This window comes from Botryllus schlosseri, chromosome 12 (genome assembly GCF_051294905.1).
Source record: "Botryllus schlosseri isolate E-star chromosome 12, Bs_hap1, whole genome shotgun sequence".
Taxonomy (NCBI): domain Eukaryota; kingdom Metazoa; phylum Chordata; class Ascidiacea; order Stolidobranchia; family Styelidae; genus Botryllus; species Botryllus schlosseri.
The window spans coordinates 17,460,647-17,485,010 of NC_137247.1; the positions used below are offsets into that span (position 1 = coordinate 17,460,647).

The 24,364-nt window shown below is 41.0% G+C and overlaps 2 protein-coding genes across 2 annotated transcripts in view; both read right to left on the reverse strand.

Moving 5' to 3' along the window:
- The window catches only part of LOC145452768 (afadin-like), a 259,770-nt gene that overhangs the window by 47,888 nt on the left and 187,518 nt on the right, over positions 1-24,364 (reverse strand). The gene's annotated exons all lie outside the window — the stretch shown is intronic.
- On the reverse strand, positions 11,757-21,098 carry LOC145452243 (uncharacterized). Its single transcript, XM_080330460.1, has 8 exons — positions 20,946-21,098; positions 16,644-16,866; positions 16,130-16,331; positions 15,911-16,061; positions 15,592-15,754; positions 13,672-13,872; positions 13,507-13,603; positions 11,757-13,312 (listed from the first exon to the last, which is right to left on the reverse strand). The coding sequence occupies exons 1-8, from the start codon at positions 21,087-21,089 to the stop codon at positions 13,174-13,176; spliced, it is 1,320 nt and encodes a 439-aa protein (XP_080186586.1). The 5' UTR covers positions 21,090-21,098; the 3' UTR covers positions 11,757-13,173.

Consider the following 24,364-nt stretch of genomic DNA (forward strand, 5'->3'; position numbering starts at 1 on the left):
CACTCGATTTTTAAAGGTGACTCGAGTCAAGTCGAGTCAAGTCAAGTCAAGTCACGAGTCAAGTCACATTTCAAGTCAAGTTGCCTTTTCGATGCATGTATGAGGCATGATTACGTCATTGCAATTTGCTAGCTGTCTGAAATATAGTTTGAGTGGTCATTGCATGGTCATGGTCATTGATTCTGAACCGATGAACGAATGTAGAGTTGAATATACACGCAAGAAGGCGCTTTATCGCTCACATATACGTAGAACTGTTAAACTGCGTAATTGCATAGCCTCAGTTTATAGTTACCAGCCAAAATAGAGAATAGGGAAACGAATTGATAAGGCAATACGTTACCCATTTACAAATAGATATGATACCATTCGAGCCTGCGCCAATGGTTGAGGACTGTATAAACCAGTGATTCCCAACCGCGGCCCTGAGGGCCGCATGCGGCCCCTAGCTAGCCTTCTTGCGGCCCCCACAAAAAATATTGAGAAATCGACTTTTGCTTGGCTTGGAGTCTGGAGTTTTCAATTAGGATTGCAGGAAAGTTGTGAGTAGACTACTAAGATTACGTCACTGCTGTTTCAATGTAATGTGCGCTAACTTTCCTGTTGCACGAGCAGTACCTAAAGGTATAGATATAGGTATTGACAGGACCGCACCCCAAGCCCCCCAATTGGGGGGAGCGAGCTCGAAGGGTGCCCAAAATTATTTAGTGAACTAGCAAAATTTATAGAGTATTTTATGAAGTTTTATGCAACTTTTTCAAAAATTTTTCGCGCTGGGCGCGATTTCAAATCTCAAAATACCTTAATTATTGGGTACTCTTCCAGCAAGATAATATACGCAAGATCTATAGAAGTGGGCATATCTGCGTTGGCCATTACCGCGACACGACGCACCAAGACATATAAAGTCATAGGCCATGTAACATGCGACTCCAAGAAGTGTGCCAGAACGATCGGCAGCGAGAAAACCTTGGCCGAAAAGGACTGCCCTTACGCTGACCGAAAACTTCGATATATATATACAAAATACATATAGGTGGCGTATAATTGACCATAGGCGCCTAAATGTCTGGCGCCGAATGTTCCTGTCTTGGCAATCTGAACCTCACGAGACAAATAGGCTACCATCCCGCAGGGAAGAATTATATGCCAGTGAAGAACTACCAATTTGAAATCGTGTGCATCTTTTAGTTTAGTACGTTTGGGCCATTCTATATTTTTTGATATAGCAGACTGGACGTCACGAAATAACATCATGTAACGAAGTCGTACCAACGGGTCCGCCCGTCCGAATATGTTCAATTATTATTTACGGGTCCTACAGTTTCCAAGACACCTCACTCAGCTCTACTGGTAAATCTGATTACATGAGCAGAGAGGACAAGTAATTGATAGCAATATATATGCAATTCCCGATCTTATTGACCTATTTATTTTGAATTATCGAAACTTTTCGCACTCCACGCTGGCTCACTAAACGGTGTGATCCTGATTTCGTGGCAGAAGCGAACAACGGGACGGGGGTCGGTTTAACACCCTATGGGAGCTCTAGACCTAAGTGTTTTTGGGGCCTGACGAAGTGCTGTTTCGTTCCTGCCGACGGGTATACGCCCGAAGATGTTTAAATATTATTGAGTGGTCTTACCTTTTCAAACACAGCTCACTCGGCTCAACCGGTCAATCTGATTACGTGAGCAGAGAGAGGATAAAATTGATACCAATATATATGCAATTGCCGATTATATTGAGCGATTCAATTATGAATTATAAACAAATTTTGCGCTTAGCGCGATCAGTCGAGTGGAGCTGCCTAAAACGGACACCCGATTTAGATGATAAATAGCGGTAAACAGCCATCTAGCCTGAGGGGGGCTGGGGGCATCGAAGTTCGGTTTATCACCCTATGGGGGGCCCAAGAGCAACGTTTGGGGGGGGGACTGACGAAGTGCTGTTACGGCTCTGGGTATTGATAACTAATTTACGGATAGATGTGCAACAAGTGACTCACGATGAGATGCGTACTGCTTAGCCGGCAAAAAGCCGCATATAATTGGTAGTCCTATAGCTCGCGACCAAAGCGTCCGAATAATTTGATATGTCGGTGTTTATCGAAAGCAAGTGTCGCACTGATTGCAAAAATACGAATTGAAATCTCGCCAGGGCATTAAAACTACTCCGAAATAGCCAGCAAAGGTTGATTGTTCTGAACAGCGGGAGCGCGGCAACACAATGGCCAATGGCGTCAAGCGAATGATCGGAACAATGCCAATTTTCATATTTTGATGACTATCTTGGGTTCCTTTCATTGCCCTGGTATTCGTGCGGCCCTGACCGTACTCTAAAATTCTAAATTTGGCCCTGCCACCGAAAAAGGTTGGGAACCACTGGTATAAACTATATTCGACTTCAATGTCAATAAAACAATCGGTTTGGTTAAGGTAAGATGAGAACAGAAATAGACATTTTGCTATTCTATTACTTTACCACCGGAGTTACATCAACGTAAGCTTTAAGCTTCGATCACTTCGTTTGCAGTCAATCTATTTGTGAGAGAACAATCGAGGCTCGGTGAAATGCACGCTTATTGAATGATTGGTCGCTCTCACTCTCACAGGTTACACAAGCGTTTCGCGAACAATCCGAACATCCGAGTCATCCCAACACTGCTTTACATTCGATAACATTACATTCGATAGTGATATCATTGCGTCCTAGGCCTAGCTAGTGGTGCGGACTGTGGACACAACCAAATCGCACGGCTCGCCATTTGACCAAAGGCAATTTGCGGCACTATGTAATCTGGCTTACCAAGCGCACAATGTGACGAAACGAGCATCAATCGAAAGCTGTTGCGGTACTGATTACGAAAATATAAATTTCATTCTGCTCGTGGTCCTCGAACCTCCCAAAATCAGCCTCGAGTTTTGCAATGGGACAGAGCTCAGAATCGTTACGGAACAAATGTCATCTGCAATAACAACGCGGCAGCTAAGGAGCAATAGTAGCAGAGCAAACCACAGGCGTATTGACCAATTATATCCGTCAGCGACTATAAGCCAGAGGTCTCAAATTCAAATGTGCTCGCCGGCCAATTTCCTACTTTTGATGGCGCCGCGGGCCGCAGCACCAATGGGATATTCAATGTATTTCATGTATTTCAATGTATCAAAATAAAACAACGGGAAAAATACAGAACGTGGTGATCGCCAGAAACAACGCCAGACAACTGAAGGAAAGGTATGGACCGAATTGGGAGAACATGGGCAACCCCTACCTCACGCACGACCAGAGGAAGATAAATTGGGATATCGCCAACAGGCTGCTGCCCACGAACAAAAAGTTACAAGCGACCATATGGCCTCCAGAACGAGAGATTGCCCGCTATGCGAAACTAAAATCGAATAACATGAACACCTCTTTATAAAATGCAGTACGGTAAAAACGATCATACTTCTATTTCTAGATGCATGGAGCAAAATCACGGGGCGAGCAGCAAAGCAGCCGGGTCCACAAGAAATGATCAACATGGATCCGAAAACACCAATGACGCAAGAAGAACTCCTATAGCCTACCTCAAGATAATATCAACGCTGAAGCAGGCAATATGGGACGCGAGGAATCTAAAGAAACATGAAGGTAAACCGATAACACATATCTGACTCTTGCGATCATGCGCCAGAAGACTGAAGAGAAGGAGAAGACAAGAACAGGAGTCCAATGTGAAAGAAATACTCGACAGCGTCATGGAAGAAATCGAAAGAAGGAAATGACTAAAGAACCAGTGACAAGAGCAACTCTCCCAACTGCTGCATGGCGGAGAGCAATCTCTGCCACGCACTTTTGGAAAGAGGCAACCCTTATCAAATGTAAGTACCAATGGGAGATTCAATGTAGGCCTATTTCCATGTAGGCCTTTATTTGGCAGGATCTTGCAGACTGCATGACATCCCACACGCATCGGGAAATGTGATTAATTATTATGAATTCACGCCTGGCACGAAAAATATCACAGTGTAAAATATTTGAATAAAATTGTTGCAACAATTTTATTCAAACTATAGTTGTATATTTAGTTGTAGACACCATGAGAGAGTACAAATGCATCAAGACATCGTAAAAGCTGTAGCTTTAAAATTTTGCGGCTAGCGGATATTTGACGTGTCACAACTATAGGTAGAATATTTTAGAATTTTAAAATGATTGATCTGACATCAGATCATTGTCATTTGGAGCAGTAGGCCTACAGCCTAATTCGGGCATAGCCTACTCCTGATAACTATAGGCTATTGATCATGTCCTTATCAAAGTCAAATTAAATCAGTGTTAAATTTACCTTCGAATATTAGAACAGATCTATAACAACTTGAGAATAATGATCACTGTGCCATAGCAATCATTTTGTCCAATCGCCGAAAAACCCATTGGTGTTACAGCTGTGAAGCGTATGATACGACTACTTTAAACTCGCTACATTTAATTGGCGATGAGAACAAAGAGAAAGATACCCAAGGGCCAAGATGACACAGGATGTAACTAACTATACATCAAAGGGCAACACAATTTCAATGGTTGCCATACCGACCAGCTTAGATATCCAAATAAGCTATACGCAACACATGCTAATACCTTTTGATATATTAGGCTACCATTCCCCCATACCAATTTGATCGTTTGTTGCGTCCGTGGCTGTACTAAGTCGCGGCGTCCCGAGTCACAATAATTCCTTCTCTGATTGTATCGTTTGACGCGACTCAGCTAGAGTCGTTTTTATTTTTATCACACAGTGAGTCCGAGTTCTAGTAATTCTACAAAAGTTCGCGTCCAAGTCCAAATCACAATTTTCAGTCATTAATCATCAACGGCCGGGTCATGTTCTACCATCAATCATCATAAACAAGTAACGTGACGCAATAAAATTGATCTTCCACTATGTGGTAACTTTTGAAAGTGATGTAATAGTGAAGTTTGAGGAGTAATTTCAGGCTTCTGGAGTAGTTTTAGAGCGATTTTCCAGTTCTCAAATTTAAAAAAAGATACTTGGCAGTTAAATACTGTCGATTATTCGAAATCCAAAAATGCCATCGCGGGCCGCACAAAAAGGACCTATTTAAAATTTAAATCGGACCTATGCGACCCGCGGAGCTATTCTGAGCGACCCGCGGAGCTATTCTGAGCGGCCCGCGAAAAGTTGTTTGGAATTCAATACATAAGCCTACTTTTGAATGATGCTCCGTGGACCAAATTTATAGACATAAATCGTTTCAAATTTTAAGATCGTTTCCAATGAGTCGCCCTCTGAACATGACTCTTTTTTCGACCTGGAAGTTATACTATGCAATGAATCTCCGTCACATCACACCGAGGCCTCTCATTTTAGTAGTGAAACAGTCTCTCCAAGACTATGTCAGTACAATAGAAGCGAATTCCATAGACACTGACGAACTAAAGTGCGTTCATCTTCCAATATTATGATCTTACTAATCTAAAAAATAATTTTCGAGCGTAAAACTGACCTGACGAACATGATGTAGAAAAAAACATATTTCAAGGACAAAAACCCAGAAATCCAGGTGAAGCTTGAAAAACCCAGATCTGGGTGGAAAAAACCAGGAGTAGCATGCCTGGATAAGACTACAACTCCAGATATTGCGTATAGCAGTGGTCGGGAACCTTTTTTGTTCGAAGATCCATATTGGCTCTATTTTTTCCATCTCAATTCCCAAAGAGCCATACATGACAATCAATTGTTACGTCACAATTGAAAATTCGTGATATCATGGTAACACTAATTCGAACTGTACACACGGAATTCCTCGTGTGCGCCATGTTTTCCCTGTAAAAACTGGTATTTATTGTTAGAAAATACAGCTCGAAATGAGAGGTAAGTCAGAGACGGGCCAAGCCTCACCATTGATAACACAATTCATCGTATAAGTAGCTTAGAATTGATTATAACTGATATTAATTGAATGTGACTGTAACACTGATTCCGAAAATCTAAATCCTTATCGACTTCTCAATTCCTAAAGTGTTCGGCGGTAACATAATGTTGCGCCACACGCATACATTTTATCGCCGGTACTACACAGAGCTATACTTACGTGGGTAACGTGGGGATAGCTAAGACGTTGTTTGTAATTTCAGTTTGTAATTGTGAATGTCACATCCAGCTCAGTTCAACAGTTCATTTCGTGCCGTAGATCAGCAAGACAAATCGTATTTGAAAACTGTGTTTTGAAATGGGTGTCGCCATGTCTACTATGCTCTTTGATTAATTAACGTATCGCACAATTCAAGATTTCGAGTCAGGTACATAGAATTCGCGAGAGACATTGGCCGCCGGCGTGACAGCTACTTAAATTTGATCATTTTCAAAAGAGGGGGTCCGAGCCCCTAAACCTGAAGACAGCATTTTCTTTACCTCTCAAAGACATGTTTACACTGCTACGAGAATTATTATATTGGCCGTGATAAAAATTTACCAACAAGTCGCTGCAATATTGATCAATTCAGTACAAAAATAAATATTCGGCAAAGAGCCATATATGGCTCGCAAGCCATAGGTTCCCGACCACTGGCGTATAGCCTAACCGGAAATGTCAACGAGTTCAGACCAGACATGGGGTAATCGAGAGTAGTCATCGTAATCGATTACGACGATTACAGCATTTTGAAGTAATCGTAATCGCAATCGATTACATTCGAAAAAAATCCGAAGTAATCGTAATCGTAATCGACTACTTCCCATATCTAATCGATTTCTTTGTGAAACAACGATTACTTTTTGTTTGTACAAGGACTATGACATAAACTGAATATTCGTGAACAAGAATGAGATAATATACCACGTTAGCGATAACACAAACGTCTGATTTTCAAACGCCACTACTCATTATTACGTCAGAAGTAATAGCTCCGCTCGTCATTGCGTAAGAAGTATCCACACATTGTAAACAGACATGCGATGGACATTGTAGTGTGATTGTAAGAACACCCCCGTGGCGTATATCAGGTTATTATTACGCTACAGAAGCACCTACCTCGCAGCATGATATTGATCACCTCTCTGCCTATAGTTTCAAATAGTAACTTGTGTATTGATGTTTGGTTGTGCTTAGTTAAACGCAGTTTCAACCAGAGTTGGATCAATTGTAATTTGTAATTGAGCTGAATGTAGTTAATTTCATTTTTCAATGTAATTGTAATGTAATTGTAATTGAAGTATTTTTATTTTGTGTAATTGAAATTGTAATTGTAATTTGACAAAAATTTTGCTCAATTACAATTTCAATTACATTAAATTGCTATTGAGACCTCACAAGCACAACATAAAATAATTGACTTATAATGCATTCTCTTTAAATGTCGACAAGGAATTTGGTGGATCCATTCGCGGAAGCCCTTGACTGCGCCCTTGCGGGCGAAGTTTTTTATTTTTACCGCTATGCTGGCCTCGGCTGCCATTGTATAAAATTATTAGATTACTAACCAACGTATGGATTCGCAACACGTGACTCACGATTGAATACGCCGAGAAGCGAACTGCTGAGCCGGCTAAAAGCAGCAGAATTGATAGTCCCATAGCTGGCGATCCAAGCGTCGAAATTTGATTTGTATGGTCCTAATTGAAAGCTCGTGTCGCACTGATTCCGCAATAAAAGTATATTTCCAGGCTATGGTACCATCCCAAAATAGTCGTGAAAGTCTGGGAATCGGCATTGTTCTGAACAATCGCTGGGCGTAATTGGTCATTGTTGTGGTCATGCTGCTGCGGCTCTCAAACTTTTCAGAACAGTCGGCCTTAAACGGCTATTTTGGAGCAGTTACATTGCCCTGACGAGATTTTAATTTGTATTTTCGGAATTAGTGCATCAATAGCTTACGATAAAGACCAGATGCATCAAATTTGGACGCTTGGATCGCCAGCTCTAGGACTACAAAGTTTGCTGCTTTTAGCCGGCTCTGCAGTACATTTGTCGGTGCATTATTCATCCGTGATTCACATCTTGCGCATCTATCCGTGGGTTGGCAATCTACAATACGATTTCAGATCACGATGCTGCATCGTTACTTCGTCTGGCTAACTAACCAGACCACTGGATATTATATAACGTCTTATCTGACAAAGCACGGTTTTGTTTTTACTCCTCATCCTAATTCCTATCCTACGTCCCTCGATAAAAATAATATTTTTTCTTTAATTATATACTATATACTGGGAAGCGAGTGGCGCAGTAGGTTAAGCGCCAGCGTCACGACACCAATGGTAGTGGTTCAAATCCCGGTTTGGACTAATTACTATGTGTCGGAGGTTCTATGGGCTCCTCATCGCCGACCTCACTACTAAGCAGTGACTTGAAAAGCCCAGCAACAGGGAGCCGAGATATAATTCGGTAGCAACAGAAACGATGATCAACTGATGAAGCGTGCCTGAGAGAGTGCAAGAAGAATGAAAAGTACAACAAAGAAACGATGATAAAGCGAGCGTGCCACAGACTGCATGAAAGAGTGGAAGAACGTCAAAGACCCGAAAAAATGCAATGCATTGTACTGTCCGTGAAATTGTAATTTCGTGGAGCACAAAGTCTTAACCTGGCTAAAAGCACCACCGTTGTGTTCTATAATAATGATAATAATAATATACTATATACGCAAATCCAACACGTGCATATATTATAATACTTTTTTCAACGACATACTGGATACTGGAATAGTTCGAAAACGTTTTTTCTTTTTAATAATTAACGGGTATTTGCGTATCGTGAATGAAACATGAATACTTGAATTGTTGTTAATTACGAGGCTACGGTTGTCAAGGAGAACGGTTGAATTTACGATTATTCAATTACATGTTCAACAGCAGCAATTGTAATTGTAATTGTAATGTAATTGAAGCATGCAAGGAGTAATTGTAATTGTAATTGTAATTTGATATTTTTAGCATGGAGTAATTGTAATTGTAATGTAATTGAAACATGCATGAAAGTAATTGTAATTGTAATTGAACTGATATAATGTAATTGATCCAACTCTGGTTTCAACGTTGCTGCTTGGCGAGCAGTAGGCCTACGTACGCACGTAGACCTTACAAAAATTTTGTACTCGTCGAATAACACATTGCAGTTTCCACAACGAAGCATTACAAATAAACAGCTGCTGATATCTATCATAACCGAGCCGTGCTTAGCCGTTTCACGTAACAGCAGCTCGCAGTATCTGTATTAAGTTGAAGGCAGAATTTTTATGTTCACTATATCTTATTCTCATATACCTACTTGAAACGGGCGCCAATCGTTATTTCACAGTTCGTTAGTCAGCATTTGGACCTGCCGCCATAACCAACCATCCGCTTATATAGCCTGACATGCTAGCTTGGGTTGTAGCTAGAATCAGAACCAACAGCAATTCGTCCCCCAGTCCAACCCTTGGTCAATTTTCAAAACTGAATTTCGTCAATAATATTGGTCATTGCATTAGATTACTCTTCATTATTAACCTCTCTCAGCCCCGAGTGTAAGATTTACCTGTAGAGCTTGGGCACGTAATTCATAATTATAGCATCTGGTATGTTGTTATAATTACTTTATTGTATGTTGTTAATTCGTGACCTCCAGTATGTTGATTAATCAAAAGATATTGTACTCGCCCAAACGTAGCAGACTAAAAGAATATCTTTCGTGAGAGGCACACGCAAATTGTCATGGCTTTATTCCTATGTTGATGCGCCGGGTGGCATTTGCATTGTGGGCTCAGATTGGAAGGACAGGAGTATTTTTAGTCGCGCCCACCCAGCGCGCCTATTGACAATGGACGAATACCCAAAGTTTCGGCCAAGGTATTTCTTTGGTATCACATCCCGTGGAGTTGCGTGTTTGCTGAAACTGCATATGTCTTTTGGTGTGTTGTGGGATCGTGGCGCGGTAATGACCGGCTCCGAAATGCTTGTTCCCATAAAATAGCCTATGCATGTTTTTTCTTGAGGGGGAGAGGTATGCATTTCAAACCCAGCTATTTAGTGGAGCAGGGGTCACCAACCGTTTTGAAACAAAAAGCTACTTCTTGTGTGGTGTGTACTGATTATTGCGACGACCGACGGGTTACCACTTACTCCCGCCGTTTATCCGTGCTCAGTTGGATTTCTTTACTTAGAGTAAGACAATCAGAGTACTGGGCCGGGTTTCCGCCCCTTACCAAGAACAAAAAACGCTCACTCGCCGGGACTCACACCAGTTCCTCCGGGCTCAGTTGCGTTGCTGCAGTGCACGTTAAAACGCTAATCTCCGCGTCGAGACTCGGGAATATAACTATAGATTCCCATTGAGCCGCCGCGTGGGCGAAGACGAGCAATGCCCCGAGCGATTGCGTTCGTATGTTCCTTGGAGTCGGCCGACCCATGTTCAACTGCTGCTCATATGAAACCAGCTTCAACTTTCAAATCTTTCATTTGAATATTTGCTACAGCGACCGCGGGCGACTCATTTGGTCCGCGTTGGTGACCCCTGTATACTAGAGACATTTGAATCGCGAAGCTCGAAGAACATTTTCAAGAAATAATTAAATTCTCGAAAATACTCTATAATTTATGTTGGTTTACGAAATACTTTTGAGCCCCTTCGAGCACGCTCCCCACCCTATTAAGGAATTTGGGTTGCGGCAGGTAAAGACCTGGCAATAATGCAAATCGTTGGGTGCGATAAATCATCCCAATAAAGTTGGGCAATTGGTATATTATGACGTGATAAGCAAATAACGCATGATGTATGAAGAGAGCTGATATCTCATTAAGCCTTTTCATCGCAATCCTTGTATTGTCTTCCAATATATTTCTGTTAAGATTATAGTCCTAAGAAGCAAAACAAATGTAATCGTGAGTAATCGTGATTACTTTTCCAATGTAATCGTAATCGTAATCGACTACTTCCTGATTTTGCTGTAATCGTAATCGTATTCGTAATCGCGTGATTCTGAAGTAATCGAAATCGCAATCGATTACATTCATGAAGTAATCACCCCATGTCTGGTTCAGACCAATACGCCATTGTTATCGCATAGATTGGGCCTGTCTTATTGAATCCAACATATCGTTTTGAATTTGAAGAAGTAAGACGAACGCAGCCTCGCAATTTCGGTCTCGGAACAACATAGCCTACCTAACGCATTCGAGATTTCACGCAAAAGCCGGTGTGTCTATGCTAACGTTAACTGTGTTTCATACTGAGATAGGTGATGACTGATGAGATTATGATATCATGAAATAGTTTACTAACATTGCATTCAAATATTTACTTTTATTTTATATTCTCCAATGTCAATTTCACCGTGGAAATGTGGCCTTCAAGCCGTTTGCTTACAACCAATCTTTCCTCTAATTTTTGACGAGTCGGCGCACACTCACCGACTCACTGCGCAAACACTTAGACAACAGTGCGTAACGGCTGAAAAAGGTCATCACTTCGGATTTTTTGTGCGCAACTTGAACTTTCTGGGCGCAGAGACCGTGTTAGCACTGCGCATTTGCGCACGTGCGCAGCTTAGAGGGGACAGTGGTTGGGAACACACACGGCCCAGGTATCAGTCACTCGTGCCCAGATACTTTAGTCCACTTCTCCGATGCCACTGTACTATCAGTCCCTCCTGACACTATAGTTTTGCCTCAAATCCTGAAAACTGCCAAGTTGTAGTAGCCTAGTCTAAAATCGTAACTACTTGAGGAAGTAGTGCGAATTAAGAGGCAAATTCTTCTTCATTTACTTCGAAAAGTAGGAGTACTTCTTTACTGACCACCTCTGCATATCAAGCATACTGCAACAGAGTACGACACAACAAACGCATCCTAATCGGAAAATCATGAGTGACTCACCTTATCTTATTGCGGTAAATATGCAATGCAACCTGCTTCAATTTCTTCTTAGGTAAGGGAATGGTATAGTAATCAGGGTGTGGAACAAAACCATGATCTGGAGTTAACGCAACTCTTCGTATGAACAATGTAATACAAATACTTCATTTCCATATAATCATGTATTCCACGAGCAATGAAGCTAGAAGACAGTAGTAGTTGAAAGGCAAAAGTGAACAGATTTATCTTAGTCATAATTTCAATAAGGTGACGCAGCCAGAACTGTATCGGGAAAAAGAACTATCGTCACAATCAGTCAACCAAAATGAGGAACTTGATCGGTACAGCTGTCGTATTATAAATATTTTCATGAATGCATAAGCTGCAATTTGCAAAATTGATTGTCTACTATGCGACATGCAATACTACTTATATCGGTTATGTTGCTCAAATTGTACAGGGAGTTAGATAAAGTTATTTATCATTATGGCGATTATTTTCTGCCCTAACAAACATAATATTTGTCTCTAAAAATGAAAATTTTGACATTTTTTTACGTTAAAATTTAACCCGTTTTTCGGCGTGTCGATCATCACTTTTGTTTCATTCGATGGTTTATGATTCACAATGATTATTGCAACGAACAACACATTCATATTCGCAATTTATTCACTCTAAGCTTTTCAACTGACACTCGTCGGGAGCGGCCGTCAGTAAATACGGTGATTGAAATTCGAAATATAAAGATGAAATAGATAGTGTGACGTCAGAATGGCATAAAAACAAGAATGAGAGAATTCAGAAAACGAGAGCGTTAAGCAAAAATACTATTAGCACAATACGAAATGGCTATATAATACGCAGACAGAACACAACGCTAATGAAATACACTGAGAGAATAAAGTCGGTCCTTTTGTCGAAAAAAGAATCGATTGCTCGAGTTTTATTATAGTTGATTCGAGAACCTTTAAATGAAACACAATGAGTAGACAATGGGCCATCTACAACAACAGGCGTATAAAGTGGGCCACAAAGTGTAAAATGTCAAATGATAAGTTCAACGACGAAATGCAGTGTGCTAAATAATTTTATGACCTAACATTACAATTCTGAAAATTTGTGCTTTTTTTGACATTTAAATATAATCCCTCTAATCATGACGATGGCCCCAGGCCTATATTGTCGTAATTTCAGTAATATATATTTAAGAAACAATGGAAGCGATAAAAATGTTTCTCACACTATATGCGGCCAATCTCGACCCGTGTTGAAATGTAGCTTTTAAGACACGAATTGAAGTTAGATTGACGTGAAGTTTAAAGCAATTGATATCTTCATTTGCACACGGCCCCCTTCGAGGTGCATCGGCACTCTGTCTTGCCTTGGCATTTGGTGTTGCCCCACATCCAGCTATTTGCTTTGTTCTCGCACCACGCAAGACAGCCGTGATTTCCATGGCACGCTGGCTGGCTCCTGGAAATGAAAATACATGGTTAAGATTGAAGGATCTACAAACTGTTAATTATGAGTCGATCAATTCGTGATATGCAGTGCAGAATTATAGGTAGTTATATATACTTGTCAATTTTATAACCAGGCCCTCATGCTAGTTAATTCATTTAGAAAACTGGTATTTGTTGAACAAAGACATGTATCGGTGTACTTACGCTATGCAGGAACATGTCGAGCTCTCTCCATTGGGTCCCCCAAATGCCATACATTGATTTCCCATTCTGCACGTTCCAGACTTCGTCAAGCACGACCCTGCAATTAAACGAAGACTGGTTTGTAGCCATATGCAACATGCGGCGGGAGAAGATCAGGCATCATACCTTGACGCATGTCAGGCACTTGACTGTTGTAAAGTTGATTTGTCTTTAGAGCATCACTCGGATAATGGACATTTCCAGCCGGGGAATAGTGAGACACGGTGTATGTAGATATGTAGATAAAATGCTGGCGAGGGAGTTTTTCTGTGCTGACACCACACCCGACGTGTGTTGTATCTTTCCAGAGCAACTGGGTCAAGTGACCTGTCATTGTAATGGGCACGTCGATTATTATTATTATTTTCTGCGTCTCCAATGGGCACTCCGCAGGTGGTGTGGCTTCCAATTAAAGTTAACAGTGTGTAAAACATGCTAGCAGCAATCATTGACCCAGAAAGCCGCAATAGTAGAACTGTAGCTAAACGAATTTCATCAAAATTACCATTCCAATAATCCATATCTGTGATATCGAGGAGACACGTCACCGCTCTTTCACCCTTTGCCAACATCTGACAAGCATTTCGTCACTATTGAACATTCCCGGTGCGGCCGAGCCGGAGAATGAATATTTGATAGTTGGACGCCGATATTATGTGAGGGGAGCGTGTCTCACGGCCATGGCGGTTTAATTATGGAGGTGTACGGTATGCCGGACGGAGTTGATACCGATACTGGTAGAAAACGTCACACATAAATATACCTAGCTGAACATGGTATGTTGGGCGCCAGTATCTAACTGCGTATGCCAATACTTGCCGTAATTGATCAACGAGTGTGTATAAGAGTGTGTATTGGGGGGATCCTAAGGGTTGCGCACGAAATTAGAACCTATACTTCATAATTCAGAAACCCCGGTGTCGATCGAATATTTCACAGTGGTTGGATAGAACTGGATAGAACTTCCTTGTCATGCGTTTCAATTTAAATCCTATCTAAGCCAATCATCATTATCTATCAGTGTTTTTCATTCTCGTTATATATTCAATCGTCATAGTTGATATATTTCGGTTACTTTACGTAGGAATCGAAATAGAATTTTTTTATGTTTTAGTCCTTGACTTTATTATGACATATACACCGACTCAAGATTTACATAGGCACGATCTGTGCATATGCATACCGCGGGCGCATGATATTCTTATGGCACCACCGGGCATGGAAGGTGCAGAAGTAGCCTTGTAATCAGAGGTGGTCAGTAACGAAGTATTTCTACTCTTTGAAGTACTTGAAGTAGATTTTGCCTACTCACACTACTTTTTAAGTAGTTATGATTTTAGACTACTTCTACTTCTACTTGACAGTTTTTAGTTTTTTAGGCAAAAATAAGCGTAGAATACCTATTTACTTACTTACTTGTGAACCACCACTTCTACTTCTACTTGAGTAGAAATTCCGGCGTTACTTCTACTTCTACTTGAGTAGCGACGGTGACTACTTTGACCACCTCTGCTTGTAATGCTATCTGAGCCTTATCAACACCCCTCCATGATATCCGGGACACGCCGAGAGCCAAGCGGGAAAGCCATGAATACCAGTTTTACTGACTAGGCCTTTGATCTGACCCGACCGGGGATGGCACCCAAAATCTACCGATAAAGAAGCCGGACGCCCCATCATTACGCTATCTTGTCGGCAAGAGATGGTTGTGATTTATTCATAGTTCAAAGAATTGTTATAATCCTACGTGCATATCTTCGAACGTCCTTATATGTGGATACGTTTAGGAAAGCGAGTGGCGCAGTTGGTTATGCACTGTAGTCCCGACACCGTTGGAAGTGAGTTCGAAATACCACGAGCCTCGCAAGGGATAACGACGCGATGGCGCGTCACGTCGATATCACAGAGATCGATTACTGGAATGATACATTCCCTGAAAATCTTTTCGCTGAAGTTCGAAAGTTTTTTCACTCCTTCAAGTTTGTTTTGGGATCATATCATATTTATGCCGCAGTGCCCTTTAATTACTTGATGTTCATCACTCACCGACTGGTCTTTTAAGCGATGGCGCTATGGTCGGAGTTTTTCGGTTGTAGTAGAACAATTCAGAATACCATCTCATAACAGATTCTTTAGCCGAGGTGCCATCGACAGACAGATCCCATGCGATGTTCTCACCGACTCCCTCGTTTCTGTAGCCTTTTCCGCGCTATAAAACCGAGAAAATACACAGGCTTTAATAATTCTCTTGAATAGGCATGACGGAGAACGAACGTAATGATACCGTAGCTTGAGCGACTTTTGGAAGCATGTAAAGTGTAACTTTATATATTTAGTTTATAATGGAAAATATATCATCAATTACTTCGGAATGAGGCCAGTGCTTTGTCTTTTCTTCAGGGTATTTTAGTTGACCGGGTCTCTCCGGTGCGATCCTTGCTAGAGCGTCGGCCCACGATTGTGCAGTTTTCTCGAGTTCAGGATCCCATTTCAAAAGTGGGACGTTGTGAACGGCTCTGTGAAGGGAAAATAATGCTGTCATAATATCACAAAATTGCTCTCTCGTGTCCGCGTTTGGACCTACCTGAATAAATTGTGGGCGTCGAGGCACTCTTTATTGAATGTACTTGTTGGGTAAACTTGCAAACCGGGTCGTGTTGGCACAATTTTTACCGGTCTTCTCGTAGTGCGTTTGTTTTTAAACAGTATTGGAGTCGGTCGTCTTGTGATTGACGTACGGGGAGTAGGTCTGGCAGTGGGGAGGGATTTTTCCGATCCTGTCGATTCTGTAATTGCCATACTTTAGGAATGATTCATCACAAAACCAAACAGTGATTTATCAGGGTAGAGTGTATACTGTATAGTCAAATACTGCATGCAATTGCTGAATCATGATGATGCTCGATAGTCGGAGGAGACATATCCGTCACAAAACATAGGAAATACCAATCCTCCTAATGCTTAAGCTTTGTCGAATTTGTAACAATGATCGTGAGTCGTATAATAGGCTACACAAAGTACACACTACACATGCATATGGACCCATGAAGCCATCGGGCGGCGTCTATCAATGAGAAACTCTCTTCTGGGGTTCTTACCGCGACAGTAGAGATTCCAGCAATAGCGATATGACATTTCAAATCCATTCGATTTCTTTCGTTCGCGGGTCTGGATATCGCCAATGCGTCTGCAGCAGGACCAAGGTGTCCACTCGAAATTGCGAACGGAATCCAAGGCGAAAGCGGATTGGAAACTCATATGTTGGTCTTGCTGCTGCGATTTATCGAATGCTGATTCTAGTTCTAATTCTTCTTCATCCGACTGTAATCGAGATAAGAGTGAAGAAAAATTTACAATGACGTGCATGCCTACGGTTGAATGGATCTAATCGTGAAGCCGCTGTTGTTTGAGGTATTCATGGCGTTTGTCGACTATACAATGATCATTTAGACCAAGCCGATTTTCTTTTTTGTTTTGGTTCCGTAGCTGCCCACTTGTAGCACGGTCTACTTCCAGGCTTTGTTCAGACACCGCTTACGCGGGTAATATATAGCAGGGAGGAACTCAGATAAAGTTCTAACACTTGGGTAGGAATTATGGAGTCGACTTTGTTCGGACTCGAAGCCATAACCCATTGGTGTTGCAGCTGTGGATTGTACCACTATACGCTATTCCGTGAAAGTGTGTTGATTTCAGATATAATCATCAAAAGGCTTCACGTCTTCATCACTCAATTCAAACACCAGGGTCTACACTCTACATCCGTGGTTCTCAACCTTTTTGTCTTCGCGGACCCGTTACGGACCGTCATGGACCCCGCGGACCCCCACGAATTTCCTTGTCAAATTTAACTCAATTATCGTGCAATCGTCATATGTCTTGTGCAAGTGATAACTGTAGGCTTAGTGATAAACAGCGACGAAATGACTATTCTTGAAAGTTAGATCATATAGCCTACTATTAATGTAGAAATTGGGTTCACTTTTATTATATCAAAGCGAATTCAGCAACTGCATTTCTTGAAATACGCTGTTGTGTCTTGAAAATCCAAGACTTCGACTTGGATTGGATATGAACGAGTGCCGAATATCCATTTCCACAAATATAGGTGGTGGCAAATGTAATGATAACGCATAACGCTTCCGGCGACACATTTGGGTATGATCGCAACAAATATGGCGCTAAAATTGACAACCTATTTTTTAATGAACATATAACGTCCAGCCTGGTCATTCTATTTAGCAGCTTATCTTGAAGTTATTATGGAAAATTGGTTGTGTATATCATAGGATAAAAAGGATTTTTGTAAACATTTCGAAGTCCCGTGATTAACCTTACTCATCCAACTTTTTCTCCACAATCCAAAACAAAACATCTCTAAATAGCAAAATGTTTGTATCAGTAGGCTGTTGGCAATTTGACAATTAAAATGAGTCCGCGATATCTTATCTCAGATGGCCATTCTGTTGATGTGAGCTCTGGCATTTTACCAGGAATGAAGCGAAACTGCCTCGTGATTTTCCGAATTTAAAAGAATACAAACTAGGTTGTCAAATATTTTGAGGCTTCGCTTCGCCACTGCTCTACATCATATGGTAAATCCTAGTCTTCTTACAGGAACAATCATATAAAGGAATTTCAAAATTTTGCATTAGAATACTATCGGAATCCATCAAGCTCAGGGGTGTTTGCGCTTGCGCCTGTTATTTGTTCTCTATTTGATGTTTTTAGAGGAATCAGTTTTCAATTCGACTGTCCTCATTTCTAGTTCGCTTTATCATTCTAATTGTCTCATTTAATCCTGATTATTTGATTACTGTTCTATCATTATCATTTCCTGATTATTTGATTACTGTTCTAATTTCCTATTCGCTTGCCTATATATTTTCCTTGTTGCTGTTGCATCCTGCTCCTTTCCATCGAGCAACGGACGAGCAAGCACTATTGCGAATCTCGCTTGCATTGGCATTTTTGTATTTCTAACAACGAAATCTGAAGTCTATATCATTCTTCGACTCTGGTTGTTTGGTTGGATTAAATAGAATACAAGACTGATACGCAAGGTTTGGCTAGTCCATGGTAGCAGATTTTAGTGCAGCAGACAGGATTCGACGCCTGCTAAATCGGCACTCATTAACAACGGAGTGTCGCGTCGAAACAATTCGCAATAATGCTGGTCTGGAATCAATTCGCCATAGTGAGTCTGGAAGCAATTCGCCTTAAAGCTCATTCAAGCCGATTTCTTCAAGACTCTCCTCGAATCGGGCGCAGGCATTTAGTCTGTATTCAGGACTCTGCTACTCATCGAGGATTGGTTGACTCTGCTTGCACCTAATCTGCTATATCTTTTGTTACATTCAGTTGGATGATTTCGTTTTCTATATGAACGGAACGGACGATTGTGACCAATTCTCCAATCTACGTTTACCGTTGCGAGGGTCAAGATTCATCCGTTTTCGTCTTCCAACGTTTGGTGAACGGTCGTTTCGATTGATTGACATATTCAAGATCGTTACAAAGTTGAATGCTGTCAACGCCGCCTCCACGATTGCGACGACGGATTCAACTTCTCAAATGATAACGAAGTTTTAGCGACAGTGACACCATTCTTTCGACATTGATTAGCGTCATCAAGCATTTTGGTCAAGCGTTCGCCTTGGAGCCACGTACTATTCTCCGTCTTACAACGTTCTCATCTCCGTCTTACAACGTTCTCTGCACTTGCAGATCTGCTGGACGCCTCTCTACCATTTTAAGGTGGTTTATTCTCGTCACTTGTAGAGTTGCTGGACGCCTCCGTACGATTGCCGGTGATTTATTAGTATCACTAGAGTTTGCTGAACGCCTCTCTACAATTTGAAAGTGATTGGTTCTCATCACTAGTAGAGTTGCTGAACGCCTGTCTACCATTCAGAAGTGATTTATTGAACGTCGATGGAATCGAAGGTTGTATAGCTTCTAATACGATAGACATTTGTCATTTAACCTCAGTGTATTGAAATGTAACAGTAACATTAGTCGGGAATGGAATCATCAGTTCGCCCCTTCAGACCAAATTTAGTCGATCTCGGACCGAGTCACTTATCCTGATATGGCTTTAATCAGCTGATTCATCGAACTATTCTGTGCCGACGTTGACTGGACGTGATATAATTATTACTTACCCTTTGATTTGCGCTCTCGACTCGAAATCCATGGTTCTCAGAAGTTGTTACGTGACCACCAAGGGATCGTGCCATTTCGAATTATTATCTGTATTGTACAGTCGTCGGACCTGTGCGGTCACATATTTGTGTACGCATCTGAGTGCTGACTCCTACGATCGTTTTACTTATTGATGCAATTCTGTTGACTGGGTTCAGTCAAATGGGGGAGTGTTTGCGCTTGCGCCTGTTATTTGTTCTCTATTTGATGTTTTTAGAGGAATCAGTTTTCAATTCGACTGTCCTCATTTCTAGTTCGCTTTATCATTCTAATTGTCTCATTTAATCCTGATTATTTGATTACTGTTCTATCATTATCATTTCCTGATTATTTGATTACTGTTCTAATTTCCTATTCGCTTGCCTATATATTTTCCTTGTTGCTGTTGCATCCTGCTCCTTTCCATCGAGCAACGGACGAGCAAGCACTATTGCGAATCTCGCTTGCATTGGCATTTTTGTATTTCTAACAACGAAATCTGAAGTCTATATCATTCTTCGACTCCGGTTGTTTGGTTGGATTAAATAGAATACAAGACTGATACGCAAGGTTTGGCTAGTCCATGGTAGCAGATTTTAGTGCAGCAGACAGGATTCGACGCCTGCTAAATCGGCACTCATTAACAACGGAGTGTCGCGTCGAAACAAGGGGTGTCCAATATTTAAATAATATGATGCAATAAAATTTACTTGAACAGTTGTTAATCACTGTACTGAGTATATGAGCAGTACATATCAACCTCTTTCACACCGCTACCCTTTTCAGCAACGTCACGTGACTAATGATAACCTGCCAAGCATTTTTTTAATATATTCATTTATGTGATACGTAATCCATGTATGTATACACATTGCACAATAACACAATTTGCTTTTATTGTTCATCAAACGGCTTTAAGGCCGTCAGAAATAAGACAAACGCACCCCGTGAGGTTCGCAACCCAGGACAATAGGTAGAAAACCATTGTTACACCGTGATATAGACAGGGATAGCAAACAAAATATCCCAAATTTACCGGAATGTAAGTTCTCCTCATGTACATATAGGCGATCAAGTTGCTATAATAAGTCAATTCCAAAAATACCACGAGGCCAATCACAATGTGGTCAAGGGCTGGATATCCCTGCAATAGCTATGTAATGTAATATACCATCATTGCATCATCGGCGTTGTCGAATGAATGAAAATATACTTACAAGTAGGCCTTCGGCATCACACGAAGCAAGCACAAATAGCAGGATCAACCCTGTAGTAATAAGTATCTTCATCATACTTGTATCTGCATTTATACTTTGAAACTGTAATAAAGGGACATGGCTTAGTCTAATAGCATAATTCATTTGTGCTACTTCGTCATGGTGTTTGCATGCGTTGTGAAGCTATATACTTCCCCCACATCCAAAGTCACTGTTGGTGTAAGACTAAACTCGACATCTTTTATACCGTTCCAGCGTTGGAGAGTTGTCATCTCATTTTTTCCCTGCTTTATCTGTTGTTCCAGACCAGAGGTCTCAAACACGCTGCCCGCGAAAGCATTTTGTGCGACCAGCGACGGCATTTTGGAATTTGAAGTATTCAACAATATAATCAAGTGCCATATATGTTTTTTAGATATAAGAACTTAAAGTTTACGCTAAAACTACTTTAAAAATCACTGAAATCTCAATAAACGCCACTATCACAAAGCTACCATTGCGGTAGAAAATCAGCTAATACGTCACATTTCTAGTTCATGATGATAAAGCAAGACCCGTTGATGATTCGTGACTGAAAATTTTGAATTGATTTGGTGCGATCTTTCCGTAAACTTACTCGATTTCGGATTGACTGGGTGATTAAGTAAAAACGATTCGAGTTGAGTCGGGTCCAACGTTAAAATCAGAGAAAGACTTGCGAGTCAGAACGGTGACTTGGTAATCCTACGTACTCCACAATCTATGAAATGCCATGGCGAATAGTAATATATCAAAAGGTCGTAGCTTGCGTTGCGTAGGGTATACAGTATACACACTACACAGCTATCTAATCAGGTTAGTATGGCAACCATTGGTATTCCGTGACCCCCGTGACGTATAGTTGGTGACGTATAGTTGGTTACATGCTGGGTGTTGTCTGTTTACTTTATCCATGTTATTATGGCGAGTAACGTAGTAGTACGCTCTACAGCTTTAACACCAATGAATTCTTCGCCGATTGGACATTTTTATTCCAGGGGTTCTCAACCAGGGTCCGTAGACCCCATCGGGGTACGAAGAACCACATCAAGGTGTACGAGATGCATTGTTTAATTAGACATATATGCTGAGGAATATTTTCTTGGCCAATTTATTCAACTGGAAAATAGTCTTCGCGCTACGCGCGATTTTATGTGAATGGGCTTTCTGATTTTTAGATAGGTAGGTACCATCAGAAATTGTGTTGAAAATAAACTGGGGCTACGAGAAAAGGTTAAGAAGCAATGATATTACTATGGCTCCATAATGATTATATTCAAGTTACTGATATGTTCGAATAATAATCGAAGGCAAAATCTAACGCTGATTTAATTTGACTAGGGCAATGACAGTAACTATAGCCGATACTTATCACGACTATATCAAAACCTGGATTAGGCTATAACACCGCTCAAATGCTCTGATATCAGATCAATCTTCAGTAGATTTTAAAATATTCTACATAAAATTGTGACACGTCAACGGCCCACTAGCTGCAATATTATAACCCGACAGTTTTACGATGTCATGATGCATCCCCTCATAATGTTGATAACTTCAAAAAATTATGCCTGGCACAAAAAATTATTTTTTAAATCTTTGAAAATCTGATTTTTCCGGTGTCAAGCGTGAATAGCAAAATAGTAAATTACATTTCCACGATGTTCGTGGAATGCCTGTCTGCAAGGTCCCGTTACATAAGGCCTACCTGGAAATTATACACTGTAGATCCCGCGGCGTCATCATAAACTAGGAAATTGGCCCGCAAGCACATTTGAGTTTGAGACCTATGTTCCAGACCATGTGACTACTGACCTAGGAGGCAGTGATGAGCATTGGACGGACTCGGCTAGGGTTTTCGGATAGTTGTAACTTTTGCTGCGGATATTTTTGATAGTTCTGACCAGAAGTGACTTTTGTTTTCAAGTCAAAAGAAAAAATCGTCCGCTCGACAGCCAAACACGGACAGTAAACACATTCTGATAGGACTGGTGGCACTCTAAAGCTGTTCTGTCAAAGGTCTAATCAGAAGCCGCCTGGTGGAGCAGTCAACAGCGTCTCACTTCTGGACTTGAATATCACAGCTACAGAATGCAATACCCCACAGTAACTGACCATATCGTACATAGCGATCATACAATGATCATCACAACAGATATTAACTACAGAATCTACATCAGAATGCATACCGGTAAAGGTAGATTTGTTCGAAATTCTCTTCTATGTTAGAATCTATAAATCCGAATAGACTCCGGAATGCATCGAGCTATTCGAGCATAAAGCGTGGACCATTCATTAAAATCCAACGAATTTTCCACATAAAAGATGTTATACGATCAAGATCCATGACCTGCCAGCGTCGACGTATCATCTATAAACCGAAGTGCATTTGCTTGGAGCACTTTTGATGGGACTTTGAATATAAATGCCGAAGTATACAAATGCGTGAGCACAATACCGGCGCTTTCAGGAACACGCCACTCGACTGTCAAGCTGAAAACCGGAATAATCAGACAACAGAGAAAACGCAAATGCAAATGGAAACAGAGTTATGCGTTAGCGGTCCAGGAAATTTACGAGATGAGTCAGAATAAACCAACCATAATCTCGATAGAAGATTATCTGTGCCGTGACTCTTATATATCATGATCGTCGTTGAGATTCAATAATTTTTGCTATCCGATTCTATCACAAAAGTGATATTTTTCGGAAACTAAACTGGATATTATCGGATGGCGGTTGATGTTGAAGGCGAAAAAAGGTTTATTCAAGATATCTTTATACCTCTTCAAGGGAGCGCCCACATTACGATGACCGCCCCGGTAGCTCACCGTATCGCGTAATCATTGATAGATGATAGTCATGCATCCCCGTTACATGACCTTCGCAACGTAGCAGCGGTTTTAATAGTATAGTGGGCCAATACAAAAAGATTCGCCTTTCAAGGACAGAGGTGTTTGGAACTAGATTAAAGCATTCGTGTAGCGTCAGCGCTGGTGAAAATCTCAATTCCAGCACGCGAAAATGGTGCTTGTAGAAGAGCAGGGTTGGGTAATGTCGATTACTTGTGTGATTCGATTCGTATAGTTGATTCTTATAATTGTTATTCTTTCAAACTCTTCCAATCTATGAAAAGCTCACCTCGCTTTTGCAAGTCTCTTGTCGATTTTGCCATCATAGGAATATCAAACAGTCAAAATTTCACTATTTTAATTTACATTTATAAATGTTGAGCCACTTGGATATCAACAATAAGTGTGTAAGATAAGATGCCAGAGTACATTAGTCGTAATAAGTATTGCGAACCGGTTCGATGATTTCGTGAAGTTTCGTGAGACGGTTCTGTAGACTAGGATCTGCTCTGCACTTTACTCGAGTTCAAACTACTGCAAGTGACCTTT

Coding starts and splice junctions, on each gene's coding strand:
- LOC145452243 (XM_080330460.1), bottom strand. CDS start 21,089: ATGAATTATGCTATTAGACTAAGCCATGTCCCTTTATTACAGTTTCAA. Junction 16,332..16,643: donor CTGGAATCTCTACTGTCGCG/GTAAGAACCCCA, acceptor TGGCAATTACAG/AATCGACAGGATCGGAAAAA. Junction 13,313..13,506: donor TCGACATGTTCCTGCATAGC/GTAAGTACACCG, acceptor TTTCATTTCCAG/GAGCCAGCCAGCGTGCCATG.